The following is a 19,612-nucleotide window of genomic DNA, read 5'->3' as shown; positions in this document are numbered from 1 at the left end:
ACAGGCACTGGAGGTAGTTAGTGCATGCTCTGAAGACTTTAACCTTTAAACAGACAAGACAAAAGAAACATGGACACAGGAAGATGAAGTGACTTGCCCAAGGTCACACAACTAGGCAGTGGCAAAGCCAGGATTAGAACCCAAATCTCTTGATTCACCATCCACTGCCCAAATACATTACAGCACACGGTCTTCAATGGCTACCCTGATTTGCGTGCTACTGTAGATGCAAACATTGAACCCAGGTTGTGGAAAACACTTTGCAGAGAGAGGCTACACAGAGCTATGTAAGGAAACACACCCCTTCTTCTGGTGTATTGCAGAAGAGTCTTGATATCAAACAGTTAAGGATGACGGACAGGCAAAACTGCCTACTTGGCTATTCCTCTGTCAAGCAAGCACTTTTATAACAACTTAAATGGGAACGCTTTTTATAGCTAGGGTCTGAAATAACAAACACGCTCAATTACACTTTATAAATTGATACTTTCTACACAAAGATCTTTGCAGGGAGAAGATTCCATTTGCCTTTTTTTTTGTTTTGTTTTTCGTCCTGAAATCACCATTTGCTGCAAAGCAAACTATGCCAACTAACTGCTTTCTCAGAGATGGTTCAAATAATCGGTGCAATCAATCATTTGCAATCGCCCATTAGTGTTTTTAATTATTTTCGAGTGATGGCCTTGCATAGTAAATAATAATAAATACAGGAAATCAGAATCTACCTAATCTACTTCTGCAGGCAAAAGATAATAAAAATGTTAAATAATCTGCTGTGCTATATAAGTAAAAAATGTCTCCTTTCTACGCTGTCATCTACTCTGATCTGTAAGCTCAAGCAGATCACAGTATGTCTTTTAATTGCTTTAGTCCATTAGGACAGAATCACCAACCTACACTGGTTAAGATTTTTTTTATTATTATTTTAAATGTACAGTACTTTGCTCTACAATTTGCTTTGACACTGCAAACACATTAATTGTCCCAGCCAGAAGCCTTTCTGCTTCTCATTTCTATTCCTATTTCTCCCCTTTGATTGGCTTGCAAAGAAACCCCAGAGAACCAATCAGAAGCAGCTTTTCCATTCATGTCCTAGCAACAAGCCCTGTTCCAATCTTTCTCCAGCAAACTGACACCTGAAAAATTACATCATGAATAATAGCGAAGCAACAAGGGCCAAGAATTTTTTTTTCATCTGTCTGCTGCAGAGTTCATTTAAGGTGTTTCAGTCTAGATTCTTAAAGCTACACCATTCTAAATTTCTGCTGCCCTTTTTGCATTTCTTTTCTTTTTTTCTTAATCAAATATGTTGTTTAGCGGTCTACAGAAAATTAATTTAATTCCCCGCATCCAAAAAATGTCCATGGCATTTATCACCTTTGGTGCTGGGCTCTTTAATTACAGAAGATGGAAAGGAAAGCTGATTGAATGCTATACAAAATAAACATGTCTTGCTTTGTAATAAATAAATAAAATAGAGCAGCACAGATATCAATACCTGTGTGTGATGGGAAGAAAACCATTTTCTGTGATATTGCCATGCAAATTTTTGTCTAGAGAGTCGCGTGTATTTTCGGAGACAGACATTCCATAAAGGTTGCAATACATGTGTGAAATATGTAAATCTATTGCTTAAAGGTTTAACATCGGCTGCATATTGTTTTTCTGTACAAAGTTCAAAACCTTTTGCTTGCTTCCCTTCCTATCATTTTTAATTAACGAAGGCAGAATACAGCTATGGTGCAACAGAGAACTACCTCCCTCTTTTGTATCATATTTTCTGAAAAGAAAATTGGCAGGGAAAAAATTATGATCAGCAAAGATTTTAATAATACAACTGATGGATATGCTTAACAACAACAAAGAAATTAGGCTTTTTAGCATGCCAGAAAAAAATACAGCACAGAACATACAATTCCAGATGATTCAAGAGGCACAAAGACAATGGGAGAAGGGGACTGATTCATTTAATTTAAATGTTCACTGTTCATTCCTACAGTGAGACAGTTTCTTCTGCAAGTCGGAGAATAATCTTTTTTATTAGCACTGCACCAAGACTCATTCACTGAATAGTATTTGCCATTTTATGGACGGAGAGAAGAAAAAGAAGAGGGGAAAAAAAAATCTGCAGACCGTATAATACTGGCACAAAGAACTGTAGCTGCAGTTGGAAGTGTTTGCAATATCCTCACTGACCTTTTGGAGGACTCGAACACCACTCTGCCTTTTGGTTGGGAAAAAAAACCCCACATGTATGTCAGCAACAAAGTTTCATTTATTGCTCTCCGGTGAAGGCTGAAATGGGGTGGGTTGTTGCCTCGAACTACAGATTCATATTATGCTCTGGGTGTCCACCACTTTATTTATTTATTTGTCTCGGCGTTCGCATAAACAGTATCTCATGATGCAGCAAATAGTTACATTAGTGTCTGAGTTCTGACTGAATTTTCAGCTCTTGAGAGCAATCAGCGCTGGCAGCAGGGTGAGGTTGGAGACTCTGGCATGCTGCCTTGCTACTTGAATAACCGCATGACTATATAAGGCCAGAGGAGGAAGAAGAAGGAGAGCGTAGAGGAGAAATATTGGGAGTATAAATATGAAAATTTAGCAAAGAGAGAAACTAATCTAAACCTTTTTGCCACTTACACTTTGAATCATGGGCTCAGATTATAGAACTGGCTTCCTACCTTGTGCAACTGAATTGCAGAGGCTACTTGAATAACAACAACACTTTGCACTTAACTTCAGAGCATATTACACATTAATTAACTCCCTCCACCTGTCATCCCTCCTGTTGTAAGAATTATGACCTTCTGCTTTAGAGCTGGGGAAACTGAGGCAAAAAGGAACGATGGCTGTGTGTGTTAAAGGACTCAGGAGATCTGGATCCAGTTCCTGGCTCTGTGGCAGGGGCGGCAGAACCAGGGGGGACCTAGTGTCCCTGCAATGGAAATATTGTGGGAGCTCCATCCCTTCATAAACTCGCTCATGCCTGGGGGGAGGCAGGGGTGTGGAGACAAGCGGGGGGGCCACGGGAGGGCTGGAACCGGCCCAAGAGCAGGGAGGAACCAGACATGCCAAACCTGTGAAAAAATGCAAAAATTAGGCTTGTTTTTGGCATAATTAGCTTGTGAGTTGCTTGTTGGGCTTGTAGCTTGTTGCAGCTTGTTGCTTCTTTTTTTTTGATCGACTCCCAGCAAGCAAGGGTAAGGGGGGGGCAAGCGGGGACAAGGGGGGCAGAGAGTTAGAGGTGCACAGTGGGCCCATCACAGTTCCAGACTGCTCGCCGGGGGAAGCTAGTCACATAGAGTGTTGGGGTTATTAGGGATGGGCTTGTTTTGAAATGGGATTTACTTGATTTTTGGCTTATTGTGAAAGTCGGGGTGTTTATTTACTGCCTGAAAGTTGGCAACTGTGGTAGGAAGCCCTGGGACCCTCCTCTCCAGCTGAAAGCCAGCTGCTCCACCCCCCCCCCAAGTCTCAGTATCTCCTCTCACTCCCTCTCCTATTCTCCCCACCCCCATTCGCAAGGAGCATTGCCCAACCCCCAATCCCGAGTGTGAATTTGGGCAAACCATTTAATCACTGGGCTTCGGTTACCTGTCTGTCAAATGGGAATAATAATCCTTCCTTTCTCCCCCCTTCCTGTGTCTGTCTCGTCTGTTCAGATTGTAAACTCCTTGGGACAGAAACTCTCTCTCACTCTGGGTATGTACAACACCTAGCACAATGGTGCTGTCATCTCAGTACTATTATAACGTAAACAATTATCAGGAGAGAGGGTAAGTGACTTGCCCAAAGTCACTGAAGGATTCCAAGCAAGTTGGGGAAATTTCAACGAAAAACAAGCTCAACTTTGCTACCCACATTTGCTACATTTGCTCATCAGCCCTAATGAGAATTGCTAAGTCCCAGTGCCTGTGCACAGCCCTCTAGCTGATACCTCTGTGTTGTGGTCAGAGTTTGTAGAGCTGCTGCCACACAGAGAATATGAGCTAGCGAGTCTCACAATTGGTCCATTGCTGACCGTCCAGCTGTGGGTTGGGAGTGTTGCTAAGGCAACATGTTTCAGCCCTTGTAAGTAGAACAACCCTCACCTCACAGACCATCAGCAAGATCTGATGCCAAGAGGGCCTCTGCCACCCAAGTTCAGCACTGTACCCCTTCAGCGAACAGTCTGCATCTGTGAGCCAGTAGAAACAGTAGGCAGTTATCCTCAGAGGAACGCCCACAGAGGAAGGGACATCTCACGCTTAAGAAACATGCTGAATGCACTTTGAAGCTACCTTCTATTAGGCTTAAGGAGGGCTGCTCAGCTAGTGTGTTGGACATGGGGCCTTGAGGATGGGGTTAGGTAGAAAGCAGCTTCACTGGGGCAAGGGGATTTGGAGTTTCTACAAGTGGCATTCAGAGCAGCTGTAAAAAGATAAGATCTTTTGTTTCTGCAGAAGGACAGCCTTAGGAGACAGCACTGTCTGGGATGGTAATATATTCAAACCTATTGACATTTCCCTAAAATAAATGTTCTCAAACATTTAGGGTTTTCCCCCCCCAAAGACAGGGGAGTGGTGCTCACTGTTAGAGCAGGAGACTGGGTGTCAGGACACATGGGTCGCCCTTTGAGACGCTGGTCCTGTCCTGTCACTTGATTTCACAGTGCCTCAGTTTCTCCTGGGGCAAAATAGGGATAATATTGCCTCACTGGGCTGTTTTGGGACTTACTTAATATTTGCAAAGCCCCATGAGATCCATAAGTGAAAAATACAAGGAATTAACAATATTTATGCGTATTATGGAATAAACACCAATTGTTATAGTTAGAAGAAACAGTCTCTGGTAACACCAACACACGCACATCATCATGTAGATGTGATTAAGCATTTTTGTCCTGACCCAAAGCACATTGAAAGCAATAGGAGTCTTTTAATTGACTTCAGTCGGCTTTGCATCAGGCCCTTGATGCAATATGCATTTCTGCTCTACTAAACTTTCATCTAGCGCTAACAGAAGAGGATCTTGAATTAGACAAAATACCTAATCAACTGCATTTACTCCATGCTGCAGACGCCCACCTGCATTAGTATTATATCTTATAACATGCAGACGGCACCAAAGATTTCTCTATTGCCCAAATCATGCCATTATGAAGCTGAATTTTGCATTGGTTATCATTTGAGATGACTTCAAGTTAGGAAGCAACTGATTACAAATAAGACTTTCATAAGCCAACATATTACAAACTCACAACTGTTAGATGAATCGTGTGCTCTTGAGCGAATTTTAACTGTGTGAAAGAGTAGTCATATTCTGCCCCAGAAGTGAATGCATATTAGTGAGTGTCATAGTGAACCCTGAATTTTTTATGGATGCATAACTCCTCCTAAGATCAACAGGGGATTTGCAAGGAATGCATGACCCCACAAGCTGTAAAATGATATGTGCTATTTAAATATGTTACCAATAATACAATACTTTCTGGAATTTCCCTTATTCAGGGTGAACTGCAACATGGGCAGTAAAGCTGGAGTCACTCATGAGTTCGGGAGTCCTTTTTGGCTTGAGGTTTTCCAGGTATAAATCACATGTACCTAATGCTAGTTACAGCCTATACCAAAGATATTACCAGGAACTAGCAGCAAAGGATGATATCTTTCAACAGATGGTTAAATTTCTGCTGTTAAATTACACATAATGTAATTACAAGATCAGCAGTAAAATAAAGGAAAACAGACAAGATGCAGGTTAGGTAAATCCCTTAGGTCGATTAGAAAATCCACCCTTTAACAGATAATGGTTTGAGTAGCTCTTCCTAAGGGCCTGAGTCTCATTGGCTTGCAATTGGACTTATGCTCCTAAATCACTTAAAAATTGAACAAATCTTGGGCAGGATTTTCAAAAGCACCTGTGCTCTGATAGAAACTAAACATATCTGACACACTGAATTTGTGATTTTAAATCCTACCTCAAGCTGTCAAACCTGGCACAAGGGGAGTAGGGGGGCGGAACTAAGGATCATTTTAGAAATAAGGCTACCGCAGAGACAAATGAAGTGAAAGTCGAGATAGCATTAGATCTGTGGATCAAAAGGCAAGAAAGTTAGAGTCATGCAGGCTAATTAGGAGGAGGTTTATCTAGCACGTAATGAGACTGTGTGCTGCCATCTGGGTTAGATAAAATTCTTCATTAAATAAAGGGATGTGCTTCTTCGTTTGTTTTACAGAACTGTGATACCGAAAAGCTAAGATGGTCAACTAGAGCTGAGACAAGAAATTTAGGGGAAATTTTGCCTGTAGCAGTCCATGTAAAGAACAGTCCAGTGGTTAGGGGTTTAACATGGGAGCCCTGAGTTCAATTCTCTACTCTCACATTATTCTCTGTGTGTTCCTCCCTTCCACCTCTGTCAGATGGAGATAACAGTTGCCTCACTGAGGATAAATATGCTAAAGCTTGTGAGGTGCTCAGTTCATAAAGTATTTCAGGCCAGATGAGCATCTCTGGCACAAACAGATGTGTTGAGGTAGAGTTGCCCATTGGTTAGGGTAGGGTCTAGGAGTTAGAGGACCTTGGTTTTCTTCCGCACTGTGCCAGTAATTCAGTGTGTGATCTTGGGGACAAGTTATGTAATCACCCCATGCCTCAGTTTCCGCACCTTGTAAAAATAGATATAATAATACTGACCCGTCACTGAGAGCACTTTGAGATCCTTGTATGAAAGATACTATGTAAGTGCAAAGTATCATACTTGTTAATCCATAATTATCCTCATTTTCCGCTAAATCATCTAGAGGTTGTGTTTCCTTTTTAAGCTAAAACATTATTCTCACAATGTGTAATGCCATGATGTTTCTCCTGGTAGGTTCAGACATTAGTCCATGACTAACATTAGACCTCTATAAAAACTTGCCTGGCTACTGCTCTCAGATGGACATGCAAAGTTTGGCTCTAAGTTTGTTTCTAAGAGAAACACGCTCTACCTCCGTCTTAGAGGTCTGTATTTGGGTACTGTAGATATAAAGGCCAAAATGGTGGCTTTCTGATATACATGATCAAATACCTGAGCATAGTACCTGTGTATTGTTCACAAGTATTTTTAAAGGCTCTGGGAGCCAAAATAATATGAGATCTGGTTTTTCCCATGGCATGACTTCCTGATGTGTTAAAAAAGCCAGTGAAAAATGGAAATGCACAAATAAAAAATACTGAATGCTGGTGCATTCCTTAATTTCATCACGTAACACTTTTCATTTATGCTTGGAGATATGTTGTTTTATACTCAAATGCTAACCTATCACAGAGTCATTCAAGTCATCTTAATTTTAGGACCATATCGTTTCTTCCTCTGTGTGTGAGTGTAAAAAATGAATTTCAAAAGAACCTTTCCAAGCGCTAATCTAACCACCATTATTATCTTGGAAGGTAGCTGGATCAAGCCCTTAAAGTTTTGGGACTGATTTTCAGAGATGCTAAGGACCTGCAGCTCTCATCGAGTCCCAGGGAAATTGTGGGTGATCAGCACTTCTAAAAATCAGCCCCGTCACCTTTAATCTGTCCCATGAGCAAAAGACTTTGGCAAGGGCTTGGATCACTTGATGTTACAGAAGCCAAAAGACTTCAGCTCTAGTGGCTAGAAACTAGATTGATTTTCGTTGCTGTCATGCTGAACCTCAGTATTGGAACATTTAAACTAACAGGCTTGCAAAAAGAGGACTGTGTTTCCTTTGTTTTCAATTATAAATAGATTACACACACAACCCTCCCTCCCACTTTAAAAAATCATTATTAAGGTTACAAAATCAAGCACTCCAAAGTTAGGAAATGCCAGAATTGAGCTTGTCTGTTCGACCTGAATTTGGCTCCTTTGCACATATGCATTGTGCTAAAGTTTTTACAGTTCATTTACAGTCTTTATTCTTTACAGGGCAACCTTAATACTAGGGGGTGCTACCCGTCTTGCTGTAATATAAACACCCTAACATATATGGACTAGTTTATTTGTTCTGAATGCACCGTTATTGACCTGTTTTATACATAAACCTGGTGCAAGCAGAACGAAACGGATTAAACACGAGACCCAGTTATGAGCCAAATCCTGCAGACCTGCCTCAGGCAAATCTCCTGTTGACTTTAATAGGAGTTTTGCCGGAGCAAGGACTGCAGGATTTCTGCAGTTACTCCCCAAGAAGAAGAGCACATTGAATTCTATGGCAGCATTTCCACCAGAGTCCATATAAAGGAAGCCAGTAGCTAGCCAGCCCAGGCAGTAAAGTATGCAAAGAAGCAGAGGGAAGGCACTGTAATTTTTTCTCACAGAATTATAAAAGCCTGGCCTAGCTCTCCGTGCCAGAGCCTGCCTAGAGTTTCTGTCTCTCTCTACTATTCATTAGTGATTACATGCCCCCTGAACACCTGCAAGAGCAACTCATAAAGCAAGCATTCATGGGTCCTGGCAGCACCAGCATGGGAACTGCAGGCTACAGGGCGACAGTCATTGTATCCCCAGATAAAAACATTCTCTTACCAAGGCCTCCGAAAATAGAAGCTGGCTGCAGTTTCAGTTCGGCACCACAGGGTATTAGGGAAAAAAAATAAAGAAGGGTTACTTCACCTCGGTCCTTTTTAAAGTCAATAAAGTGCGTGGCTGCGGTGCTCTTGGGAACCCTCTGGACAGTCAGTGGCAGCCTTCTAGTACTCTAGGGTAAATTGCAGGGATCTGAAGAAACGTTTGCTCACTGGAGCATCTGGCTACAGTGCGACTACTGTCCTACCACACTCCTAGCCTGCAAGCCGCTCGGAGTTACTGCAAGCTGGACAGGAGACGCCGTGCTTTGGTGTTCAGCACCGTAACATAAAAGGGAAAGAGGGCTGTTCAGAAATCAGCCTATGAATAATGTGGAAAGGTCAAGGTAATAAGAACGAGAGTGTACAAAAGATTAGCATATTTAAAGGCATTTTAAGGTGCTTTTGTTTTCACTTTAAGAAATACAGGCACTTGTGCTATATTAATGACTAAGTGGAAGAAATACCAACAGTAAAACCCCGAGTTAAAATGGCTCTCGGCACGTAGGACCCATGGTGAAGTGTTGAACTGGCTGGCGGAAGTGCGACCTATTGCTGAAGTCATCTGAAAACTCACATACAGGTTTGGGGTTTGGTCTGGAAAGGTGCTGAGCCTATTTGAAGTGCTTATATGGCCCCCAGGACCACAGTATCCGAGTGCCACACAATCTTGAATCCTCACAACACCGCTGTGAGGTAGGAGAATGCTATTATCCCCATTCTACAGATGGGGACCTGAGGCACAGAGAGACTCAATGACTTGCCCAAGGTCACACAGGAAGTCTGTGGCAGAGAAGGGACGTGAATCTAAGTCTCCAGGGTCCCACCGCTCAACTACTGGACCATCCCTTCCTGTCTGCTGAGTGCCTTCAACTCCAAAAAGCCGCTCAGAGCTTAGAAGGGATGAGCTGTCCAGTTCTAATCATTCATTGATGCCAATGGCAAAACTCCCAATTACTTTAATAGTGCAGGATCAAGTCATTTTTATTTAGTGCCTAGGAACCCCATTGTGCCAGGCACTGTACAGACATGTAACAAAGGACAGTCCCTGGCCGTGAGAGCTCAAAATCTACATGACAAATCCAAGGTGACTCTCCTACGTTTCTGAATTATGCTCATGAAATGGGGAGAAATTGAAAAATGCTTCATTGCAGGTTTGCCATAAATATTAATATCTAATCCCTCACCATTCTATGGCACCCAAGACACTTTACAAATGCAGACTGATAAAAATATTTGTACTCTTTCATTTTACCCACCACTGCAATGCAGGAAACTCTAGGGTGAAACGCAATAGCTGTCTAATGGTTCACACCACCACTCAAACCTAGTTTAGGACAGGAAGTGAAGAGGAATACAATATCCAACAGAAACTGTGAGGCTCATTTAGGGACTGATCTAAAGTCAGCCTTGTCGTTTTTTAATATTGACTTCAATGGCTTTTGGATCAGGCCACTGAAGAACTAGAATGCAATTACTCAAGTTAGAATTTAGCAACACGATACGTAAAATCGAGTCCTTTGGATTGGAAAGTCTAGTGGGAGATCTAGTCCATCAGATCCCTGCATCATAGCAGGACATATTAAGCTATCCCCTGTCCAGTACAAGTAAGCAAGCTGCCAAGATTCAATGCCTGAAGAGAATTTATTCAGAACCTCGTTATTTAGTCATGTACATAAAATACAGCAAATACAAAACCATGTCAAAAAGCAGGAAGCAATAATCAAGGATTCCACGTACTCCATTGCCTCTGAAATGAGTAGTGAAGGTTGTTTTAAGACACAGGACTATTGAAAATACTTTTTTGTTAAACGTACCTTTATTAACCTGTGAAAGGGTTCATTTGTACAAGACTATGACTTCACAAACAGCCATTGATGTCATGCCTCTAGAGTATTGACTAGCCAATCCTAGTTTGACCTGATAATGCAGTATTTTTAAACATGATCTCCTTCTGGGAGACTTTCCATCTATGGGAGACTTTCCATCTATTCCAAAGGGTGTTGGATCAGCCCCTTAGAACTAATCCTCTCTGGGAAACTGCATCATGTTATAAACACATGTGAACTACCTTCATGATAAACATGACTGAGCAGTGAATGTAGACAAAAACAATTGTGTTTAAAAGCCAAGTCAGCTGGTCACTGTTAACCACAGGCAGTTCTAGGTAGCAGAATATACTTACACAATGGAAACATGCCAGGACCATAATGTTTAACAACCTTGAGAAAAGTGCCCTGGGGCTCTTCAAAGGCTCTATGTGGGCAGGAAGTTGATTTTGTACCTTAACTGAAAGAGAAAGCACAACTGCTTCCTAGCACTTGCTTGAGCACTGAGTTCTGAACTGACCGCATGGGGAGAACGCCATCTACAGCACAAAGTCACTGGTTCCATTGGTAGCTGCTGCTGCTGCTGCTGTGTTCCCTGAAGGTCTCCTGTCCATGTGTTGACCTTGCACAGATTATGAGATCTCAGAGGCTCACTGGACAGAGTGGCATGGATACAGCATACATAAGAAGACACCAGGCCCTAGGAACTGCTTAAGGATTAGACATGGGCTTGAGCAAGATCTGAACTTCCCCATATCTCAAGTGTGTTCAGACCCATCTCCCTGAATAATATCATAACATTCTGCTGTTTGGATGCCTAGGATACCATCAGCTTATTCTCTCCTTCATTCCTACAATTAACCCCCCACTGATAATGAGAACTGTGCCTGAGGGGCAGAAGAGACCACATAGAGGGGTAGCCAAATTTCAAGCCTCTCTGATGTTAAGCATGGACTCTGCAGTTTCAATGTCATAGGTTTACTATATGAGTTAGTGAGTTTAGAACATAAGGGACTGCTATATTTAAATCATTTTGCAGATTTTAGGAAATTAGGGTCGGATTCACATGGAAAGGGCGGGGGACAATATCATCTGCCCTTGAATTTCCAACAGCTTTAAATCCTCTCCATAGGCGTTCCAACACTGAAGGTAGCTGAGGGGACTCTGCTGGTTCTGCTCATTCTCCAGCCATGCTCCCTCTGTGGTCAGTGCCCACCCACCTTCCGCCTCCCCTGGAGAATACTCCACCTCAGGGTCCCTGTGCAGGAGAGCATGGGAGTTTGATACCATCACAGATCCAGGGACAAACATATCGGGGGGAAATAATTTGCCTAGTGTGATCTGGACGGTCTCAAAAGTTAGCAGTATCTTTTTCTTAAGAGAGTGAATAAAATAACATCTTCTTCAAAAGAGGAAGAAAAAAAGGAGGAAAATATGCAAGGAGCTCTGCTGTGTGTGTTTTTGACTTAGTAATATCTGTAGCAAATTTTCCCAGGAGACACAAACAAACACATGCCGAACCAGAATATCAATGAGGTCTTTTTTAGAACAAGCACATTAAAATGCAAAACAGGAGATAATGAGATAAAGCAGCAAGTTACAGGTTTCTTAATTCCAGATTTTTAAAAGCCACAAAGTAGTTTTAGGAGGAGATCTGAGTTAAAACCTAGCATACGGTTTGGCTGCTGGGCAACTTTGCCAAGTTTGCAAGCCTGAGGGAATGAACCAGGGTTAGAATGAGGGGGAAACACCAGCAATCCCAGAAAAACCAAACCGATGTATTTCTTAATCATGATGCTGAGTATCTCCCTATAAGACGCTGCTCTGAATCTGCAGTCCTGGATTCCAAAGGGTTGGTTTTGACCCCTATACACTGCTCCAGCGGTGTGTAGGGACCACGAAGGAGCTGCAAAGGGGCAGGAAAAAATTCCCCATATTCAGGAGCAGCGTAGGGCTGACATAAACGGGCCCTGGCATAGGGGACATGCTGTGGGTGGGAGAGAGGATGCTCGTAGCAGTCAGCACGACAAACCTTTGTACATAAGTTGCTGAAAATTAGAGCAACCTCCTAGGCCATTCTAATGTGTGCTCGGGTCCCTCCTGGACCCTGCAGCAGCCCAGAATGCAGGCGGTGTACTGCAGAGGTAGCAAAAAGTCACCTTTACCCTGGTGCTGTATGTCTCAGTGGGGAGGCATGAAACATGCCTCTCCTCCCCCTCCCTCCCTCCCAGCACTTCCCGCACACCACTGAATAGCTGTTCCCAGGTGTGCAGGAGGCGCTGGGAGGGAGGGGAAAGAGTTGAGCATGGGGGCCAGCAGCCCTGGACATGATTCTGTCCCCTGCCCCAAGCGCGCCCCGTCTGCTCTAGTTCAAACAGGAATTGATTCAGGGAAGTCTTCTGTCCTGCGATATACAGGAGATCAGACTAGATAACCATACTGGTGCCTTCTGGCCTTGGAATCTATGACTCCCACCTGCCTCCATGGCTCTTAAGTGAAAACTGGGATTCATATAAAATCACTTAGCTTTGGAACTGGGGCTCTAGGCACAGGCCGAGAGTGCCTGTGTCTTTGTTATTACACCTCTACCCGGATATAACGCGGTCTTCGGGAGCCAAAAAATCTTACCACTTTAAAGGTGAACCCGTGTTATATCGAACTTGCTTTGGCCACGAGCATTTCCATTATTAATAGTCACTTCCCACCCCCTGACTGACTCCTCAGAACCCTCAACCCATCCAACCCTCCCGCTCCTTGTCTCCTGAATACCCCCTCCAGGGACCCCCGCCCCAACCACCCCTCCCAAGACCCCACCCCCTATCTAAACCCCCCTGCTCCTTGTCCCCTGACTGCCCCCTCCAGAGACCCCCCCATCACCCACAGGACCCCACCCCCTACCAAACCCCCCTGCTCCCTGGCCCGACTGCCCCGCCCCTATCCACCCCCCCTGACAGGCCCTCCGGGACTTCCACGCCCTATCCAACACCCCTGTTCCCCGCCCCCTGACCACCCCACCCCCAGAACCTCCGAACCATCCAATACCCCCTGCTCCCTATCTGCCCCCCGAGACCCTCTGCCACTTATCCAACCCCTCGGCCCCGGCCCGGCACCCGTAACAGGCTGCTCAGAGCCGCATGTGGGGGCCAGACACGCTGACCCGCCAGAGTGCGCAGCCCACCCCCCCCCCCCCCGAGTGCTGCATTACCACGTTCTAGCCGAATTCGTGTTGTATTGAGTCGCATTATATCAGGGTAGAGGTGTATTTATATTGTACTCGTACCCAAGGAACCACAGTCACAGACCAGGACCCCATGATGCTGGGTGCTGTACAAAGACAGAACAAAAAGATGGTCCCTGTCCCAAGCAGATTACAATCTAATTTGACCCTGGTTGAATTATTCCTTTTTTTATAGATAAAGAAAACAAAGGACAAAGAGCTTAAATGCCAGATTTTCAAAAGTGCTCAGCGACGAGACCTGGGGCCAGGTTGGCTACACAGCACGGTACCCAGCAGCTCCTACTGAGACAAATGAGAGTGGTTGGGTACTCAGCAGTGTTTGAAGATCTGGCGCAAAGTCCCACAAGGCATCTGTGGCAGAGCCAGCAGTCGACCCCTCGTCTCTTGATTCTCAGTCCGGCGCCTTCATTCCAGGGCCGACCAGCCTCCCTCTTAGGGAGAACAAATCAACTGAAATAGAGCCAGATGGATAGTAAAAATATATAGTGCTCTTCCGGACTTCATGGGAGCTCCCAGTTACTGCAGAGTAGCAGAGAGAGAGAGAGTGTGTGTGTTTGTGTGTGTGTGAGAGAGAGAGAGAGAGAGAGCGTGTGTGTGAGAGAGAGAGAGTGCGTGTGTGTGAGAGAGAGAGTGCGTGTGTGTGAGAGAGAGAGTGCGTGTGTGTGAGAGAGAGAGAGAGAGCGCGCGTGCGTGTGAATGAGAGAGAGAAATTTCTTTGCACGTAACTGATTTATCCTGTGCCCTTGACCCAAGAGATGACATTGTAAAATGACAAGGTCACCTTGAATAGGTGGCATTTTGGATACTGGTGCCAAAGAAATCATGAAAGGAAAATTGAAAGAATGAATGGGAGGAAATGGAGAGCGGGGGAAAGTATGTATAAAAAAGAGCCATTATTTAACCAGACCTGGTCAGGGGTAAAGGTTTTAATTCTTTCCAACTGCCATATGTGGTTGCCTGTGGGGGGAAAGGCAAAGCCATATTTATCTGACTGAACCAATAATTCATATCGGTTTCAGAAGCCGACTTTGGTGGATTGTAGCTCTACAGCTGTTCTTACTCTAGGTCCAGACTCTCCCGGTGGGAATCATTGTAGCAACACGTCTCACTTATAGGATTCATATGCGGGGGGACAGGAGACCCAGAACTGTAAATTAAAACCTTGTGTCTATTACTTCAATGTATTCCATTCAAAAGTATTTAGGGCTTCTCAAAATGGTCCTTTCACTATAGAAAAAAAAAAAAACAGTTCCCCCACCCCAATTGAAAGGAAACAGATCTTTCATGTTTTCCCTTCCTGTTTCTTGTAGGAGGTCTTGAAACAAAGGTAAGAATCCTAAGCCCTTTTCCAATAAAATTGAGAGGGAGTGAATGTGTGTCTGTGCGGAGGGGAATATCACATAGCTGAGGAATAAAGATGGAAGAAGTAATGCAAAGGTTAAAACACAGACCTGAATACTGTTGAAACCTCCATTATTTTGCTGGAGATTGTTCAGTTGCTTATCGATGGTGGGTTTTTTGCAAATGAATTTTCAACGTACAGTTTACAGTTCGATCTACATACAGCCAAACACGCAGGATGCAGTTCAACACAAATGTCTATATTATGGGCTAGATCCATGCAAGTCAATGGAGCTAGTCAGTTTGCACCAGCTGAGGATCAGGCTCGTTCTTTCACTCTAGATTGTGTTGGAAGCATTCATATCATTGTAAGCTGTCCAAGGATTTGTCTTGATGATGCTCACACCCATATATTATAGCCCTTTTAAGCAGATGGTTACCTGGAGCTTTACTATGCCATGATCACGAGCCATATTCAGGGAAACTGACACACAGAAAGTCCCAAAGTTAACACAGCTGGGGAGAAAACCCATGTCCCCTGAGGCCCAGTCCTGTGCCCCATCAACTAGACCGCACTGAAACTGGCATTCAGAGTTCCAAGGAGCATTGAACGTGTAGGAAAGTTGTAGATTGGTACCTTGCATCCATTATTAAACTCATGTAGGTTAGACAGTCTTACTTGCCAACATATATCATCCCATCCAATACATCTAGCTGATTATTGTGGTTTGGATGCTATCACTTGTGGTCATTTAAGATATCATGGCACTTTTCAGAAGAGGTAGGATAGTAATCTCAGTGTCCTGAGCATATTCCAATTTCAGGCACTTATATTCTGCCTATAATTGGCCACAGTATGCTTCTTCAGCTCCTGTCTGAAACACAGCATTGCTGTGCACCATTAAACAGCGGCTGTGTTCCACCCCAGATGTAACTGCATCTCACTAGTGAGGCGAGTGATCATATTGTCCTCTCATGTCAAACGGGAGTTGTGAGGCTTATTGATTTGGTTTTTTTGTAAAAAAAAAAAAAAAAAAGCTTTGAGATTCTGGATTGAAAGGTGTTAGACAAGTCCAAGCTATTGTGACCACTAGGAGCAGTGTACAAATGGAGTGTTGCACTGTACTTCTGAGAATTATATGTATTTGATCTTACTTTTGTTTTGTTTGTCTCTTTTTATTTTTGTCTCATGCATTATGTATAATGGCTGTATTGTGTCTTATTTCTTGCTATTTCAAAAGAGATAAAGCATTTTGAACTTCAAAACATACCCTGTATATATTAGAAAACAATTAACACAACTTCTAACTAACATGGGCCAAATGTTCACCTGGAGTAAATCTGCACAGCTCCATCAAACTCAATGGAGCACCACCAGTTTATGCCAGCTGAAGATCTGGTCCCTTTTTTTCATCCACTATGGCCTCTCCCCCCAAATTATTATTTTAAGAAAGATGTGGACAAATTGAAGTCCAGAGGAGAGCAATAAAAACAATAAAAGCTTTAGAAAGCCTCACGTATGAGGAAAGGTTAAAAAGTCTTGGCATGTTGAGTCTTCAGAAGAAAAGACTGAGGGGAGACCTGATAGCCTTCAAATACGTTAAGGGCTGTTATAAAGAGGATGTAGGACAAGGAGAAATGGGGTTCATCTGCACCAAGATAGATTTGGGTTAAACATCAGAAAAAGCTTTTTAATTATAAGGGTAGTTAAGCTCTGGAACAGGCTTACAAGGGAGGTTGTGCAGTTGCCATCATTGGAGGTTGAGAAGAATTGGTTGGACGAACACCTGCCAGGGACGATCTAGGTTTACTGGGTCCTGCCTCAGCACAGGAGGCTGGACTAGATGACCTCTTGAGGTCCCTTCCAGCCCTATGTTTCTATGATTATTTTTATTTGTACTGCTGCTCTAGCCCCCTGGTGGTAGGTGCTTTGTACAAACACATAACAAAAAGATGGGTCCAGCCCCAAAGAGTTTACAACCTAAGGAAAGAGAAAAGACAACAGGTGGATGGAAAAACAGACACAGAAGCACAAAGTAGCAATGAGATGATCAATGTAATAAGCAGCGGTCATAGCACACCAGCTACCTGTCCACTGTTGAGTTTTTTGTAGGCATCACAGAAGAGATGGGTTTTTACGAGGGACTTGAAGGAAATTGGGAAATTTGACAAACGAGCAAACAGGACTGGCATTGTTGGCAGTGCATGGAAGGAGCTGATGTTGGCAGGAGCAAGGAAACCTAAGAGAGACCCGTCCAGTGGGGAAATGAAGACACCTTGTTTATGTTTCATGCAGTGGAGAAGGGGGAGCTGATAGAGGGCCGCAAAGAGGGCCATGGTATGACATGGTTGAAGCAGAGAGCCAGGAAAAATGACATTTGTCTCAGTGTTTGAATGGATATAAGTGGGGCGGAATGGTATTTGTCAAAGCCAGACTTAACGTTAAGAGAGTCTTTAAACCAGGAGGTAATTAAATAGTATTGCACTTCTGATCCAGATGCCAGATCTTTATTTCCCGAGCTATTGGTTGGATCGAGTATTTAGTTTTGGGAAGCATTACTTAAAACCATATGATAGAACTGTTTTAGTCTCAGAACCAAATGTTTAAAAAAATGGTAATATAGCTGGGGTAATACAACTGCACTTTAGCAGGGGGTGGAATTTATAGTTGCAATGTATTTATTATCTGAACAAACGTCCACTTAGCCTGAATTAGCTACTCCATTGTGTTACCTTCAGCAGTTTAGAACAACCTGGGCCTCGAGAGGGTGAAATCATTTATGAGATTTTAGAGGTAACACCCTATGGTCTGTCTGATGTTCTCTAACTACACATAGCAGCATATCTTGAAAATATCAATACAGAAATAAGGAGTGGGGGGAGAAATGGTGCTGAAAATGAGCAATGTATAGCACCCTGGCAGATCTCAGCATAACACAACTCTGCCAATATGCCTTTTAATGAACTGGCTTTGTGTGTGAAGTTATTGCCCATGAGTGGCTTGCTCATCTAGAACATAACAAACCTACTATTACTTCTACTCAGGGGGATCTCATTTAGCTGACATGGCAGGGGCCTGTATTTTTGGATACTCCTATCAAGGTTCTAGTCCAGGGGTGGGCAAACTATGGCTCGTGGGCCACATCCGGCCCTCCAGCCAGTTTAATCTGACTCCTGCTGGGGAGCGGGGTCTGGGGCTTGCCCTGCTCCCACCCTCCAGCTGGGGAACGGGGTCAGAGGCTACTCTGTGCATGCGTGCTGAGGCTCCTGGAAATAGCAGCGTGTCCCCCCTCCGGCTCCTATGTTTTGGGGCATCCAGGGGGGCTCTGCACACAGCCCCGCCTCAAGCACCACCATTGACTGGGAACTGTGGCTAATGGGAGCTGCAGGGGTGGCACCTGCAGATGGGGTAGTGCGCAGAGCCACCTGGCTGCACCTGTGCACAGGAGCCAGAGGCGGGACATGCCCCTGCTTCCAGGAGCTGCTTGAGGTAAGCGCCACCTGGAGTCTACACCCCGTGATCCCTCTCCCGCACCCCAAACCCCTGCCCCAGCCCAGAGCCCCCTCCTGCCCTCAGTCCCAACCTGGAGCACCCTCCTACACTCCAAATCCCTCATCCCCAACCCCATCCCAGAGCCCACACCCCCAGCCAGAGCCCTCACCCCCTGCACCCCAACTCCAATTTCATGAGCATTCATGGCCCGTCATACAGATGTGGCCCTCAGGCCAAAAAGTTTGCCCACCCCTATTCTAGTCCCAGATAATAGGGTGTTATTTATTATTGATCCTGTTTATTATGGTAGTGCCTGAGGTCAATTGAGAATGGGACACAAGAACAAATGGATATAAACTGGCCATCAGGAAGTTTACACTTGAAATTAGATGAAGGTTTCTAACCATCAGAGGACTGAAGTTCTGGAAAAGCCTTCCAAGGGGAACAGTGGGGGAAAAAGACATATTTGGCTTCAAGACTAAGCTTGATAAGTTTATGGAGAGGATGGTATGATGGGATAGCCTAATTTTGGCAATTAACTGATCTTTGACTATTAGCAGTAAAGATGCCCAGTGGCCTGTGATGGGATGTTAGATGGGGGGGCGGGATCTGAATTACTACAGAGAATTCTTTCCTGGGTGTCTGGCTTTTGAGTCTTGCCCACATGCTCAGGGTTTAACTCATCATGATATTTAGGGTCGGAAAGGAATTTCCCTTCAGGGCAGATTGGCAGAGTCCCTGGGGGGTTTTTGCCTTCCTCTGCAGCGTGAGGCACGGGTCACTTGCTGGAGGATTCTCTGCACCTTGAAGTCTTTAAGCCATGATTTGAGGACTTCAATAGCTCAGACATAGGTTAGGGGTTTGTTACAGGAATGGGTGGGTGAGATTCCGTGGCCTGCGTTGTGCAGGAGGCCGGACTAGACGACCGTCATGGTCCCTTCTGACCTCAAAGTCTATGATTCGATGATTCATGTGCTAAGCACTGTAGGGACAGAAAAAGAGAGTAATTAATGTAAGTGTGTCAGTGGCATGTAGGTTCTTTGCATCCTCAACATCTGAAATCTGGGGTTTTTCCATGTGCAATCAGTTATGGTTCTTTTATGTTCTGGGCCAACATTTAGAAGAAATCGAGACGAGACCATCAAATCTATTTTT

General features: G+C 44.1%; 1 protein-coding gene across 7 annotated transcripts in view; it reads right to left on the bottom strand.

Moving 5' to 3' along the window:
• LOC140901775 (uncharacterized) overlaps positions 1-19,612 on the bottom strand; it is a 259,709-nt gene that overhangs the window by 81,451 nt on the left and 158,646 nt on the right. The window contains exon 5 of one of the 7 annotated variants that reach the window (XM_073321257.2): positions 1,846-3,083. The exons of the other annotated variants lie outside the window; for them this stretch is intronic. Coding sequence (XP_073177358.1) covers positions 2,755-3,083 — 329 coding nt within the window. The 3' untranslated portion in view covers positions 1,846-2,754. Of the gene's footprint in view, positions 1-1,845; positions 3,084-19,612 lie in introns of those variants that run through there. 7 annotated transcript variants of the gene reach the window in all.

Source organism: Lepidochelys kempii, chromosome 22 (assembly GCF_965140285.1).
Source record: "Lepidochelys kempii isolate rLepKem1 chromosome 22, rLepKem1.hap1, whole genome shotgun sequence".
Classification (NCBI taxonomy): Eukaryota; Metazoa; Chordata; order Testudines; family Cheloniidae; genus Lepidochelys; species Lepidochelys kempii.
The sequence above is the reverse complement of the archived record's forward strand: the minus strand, read 5'-3'. Positions and strand labels throughout refer to the sequence as shown.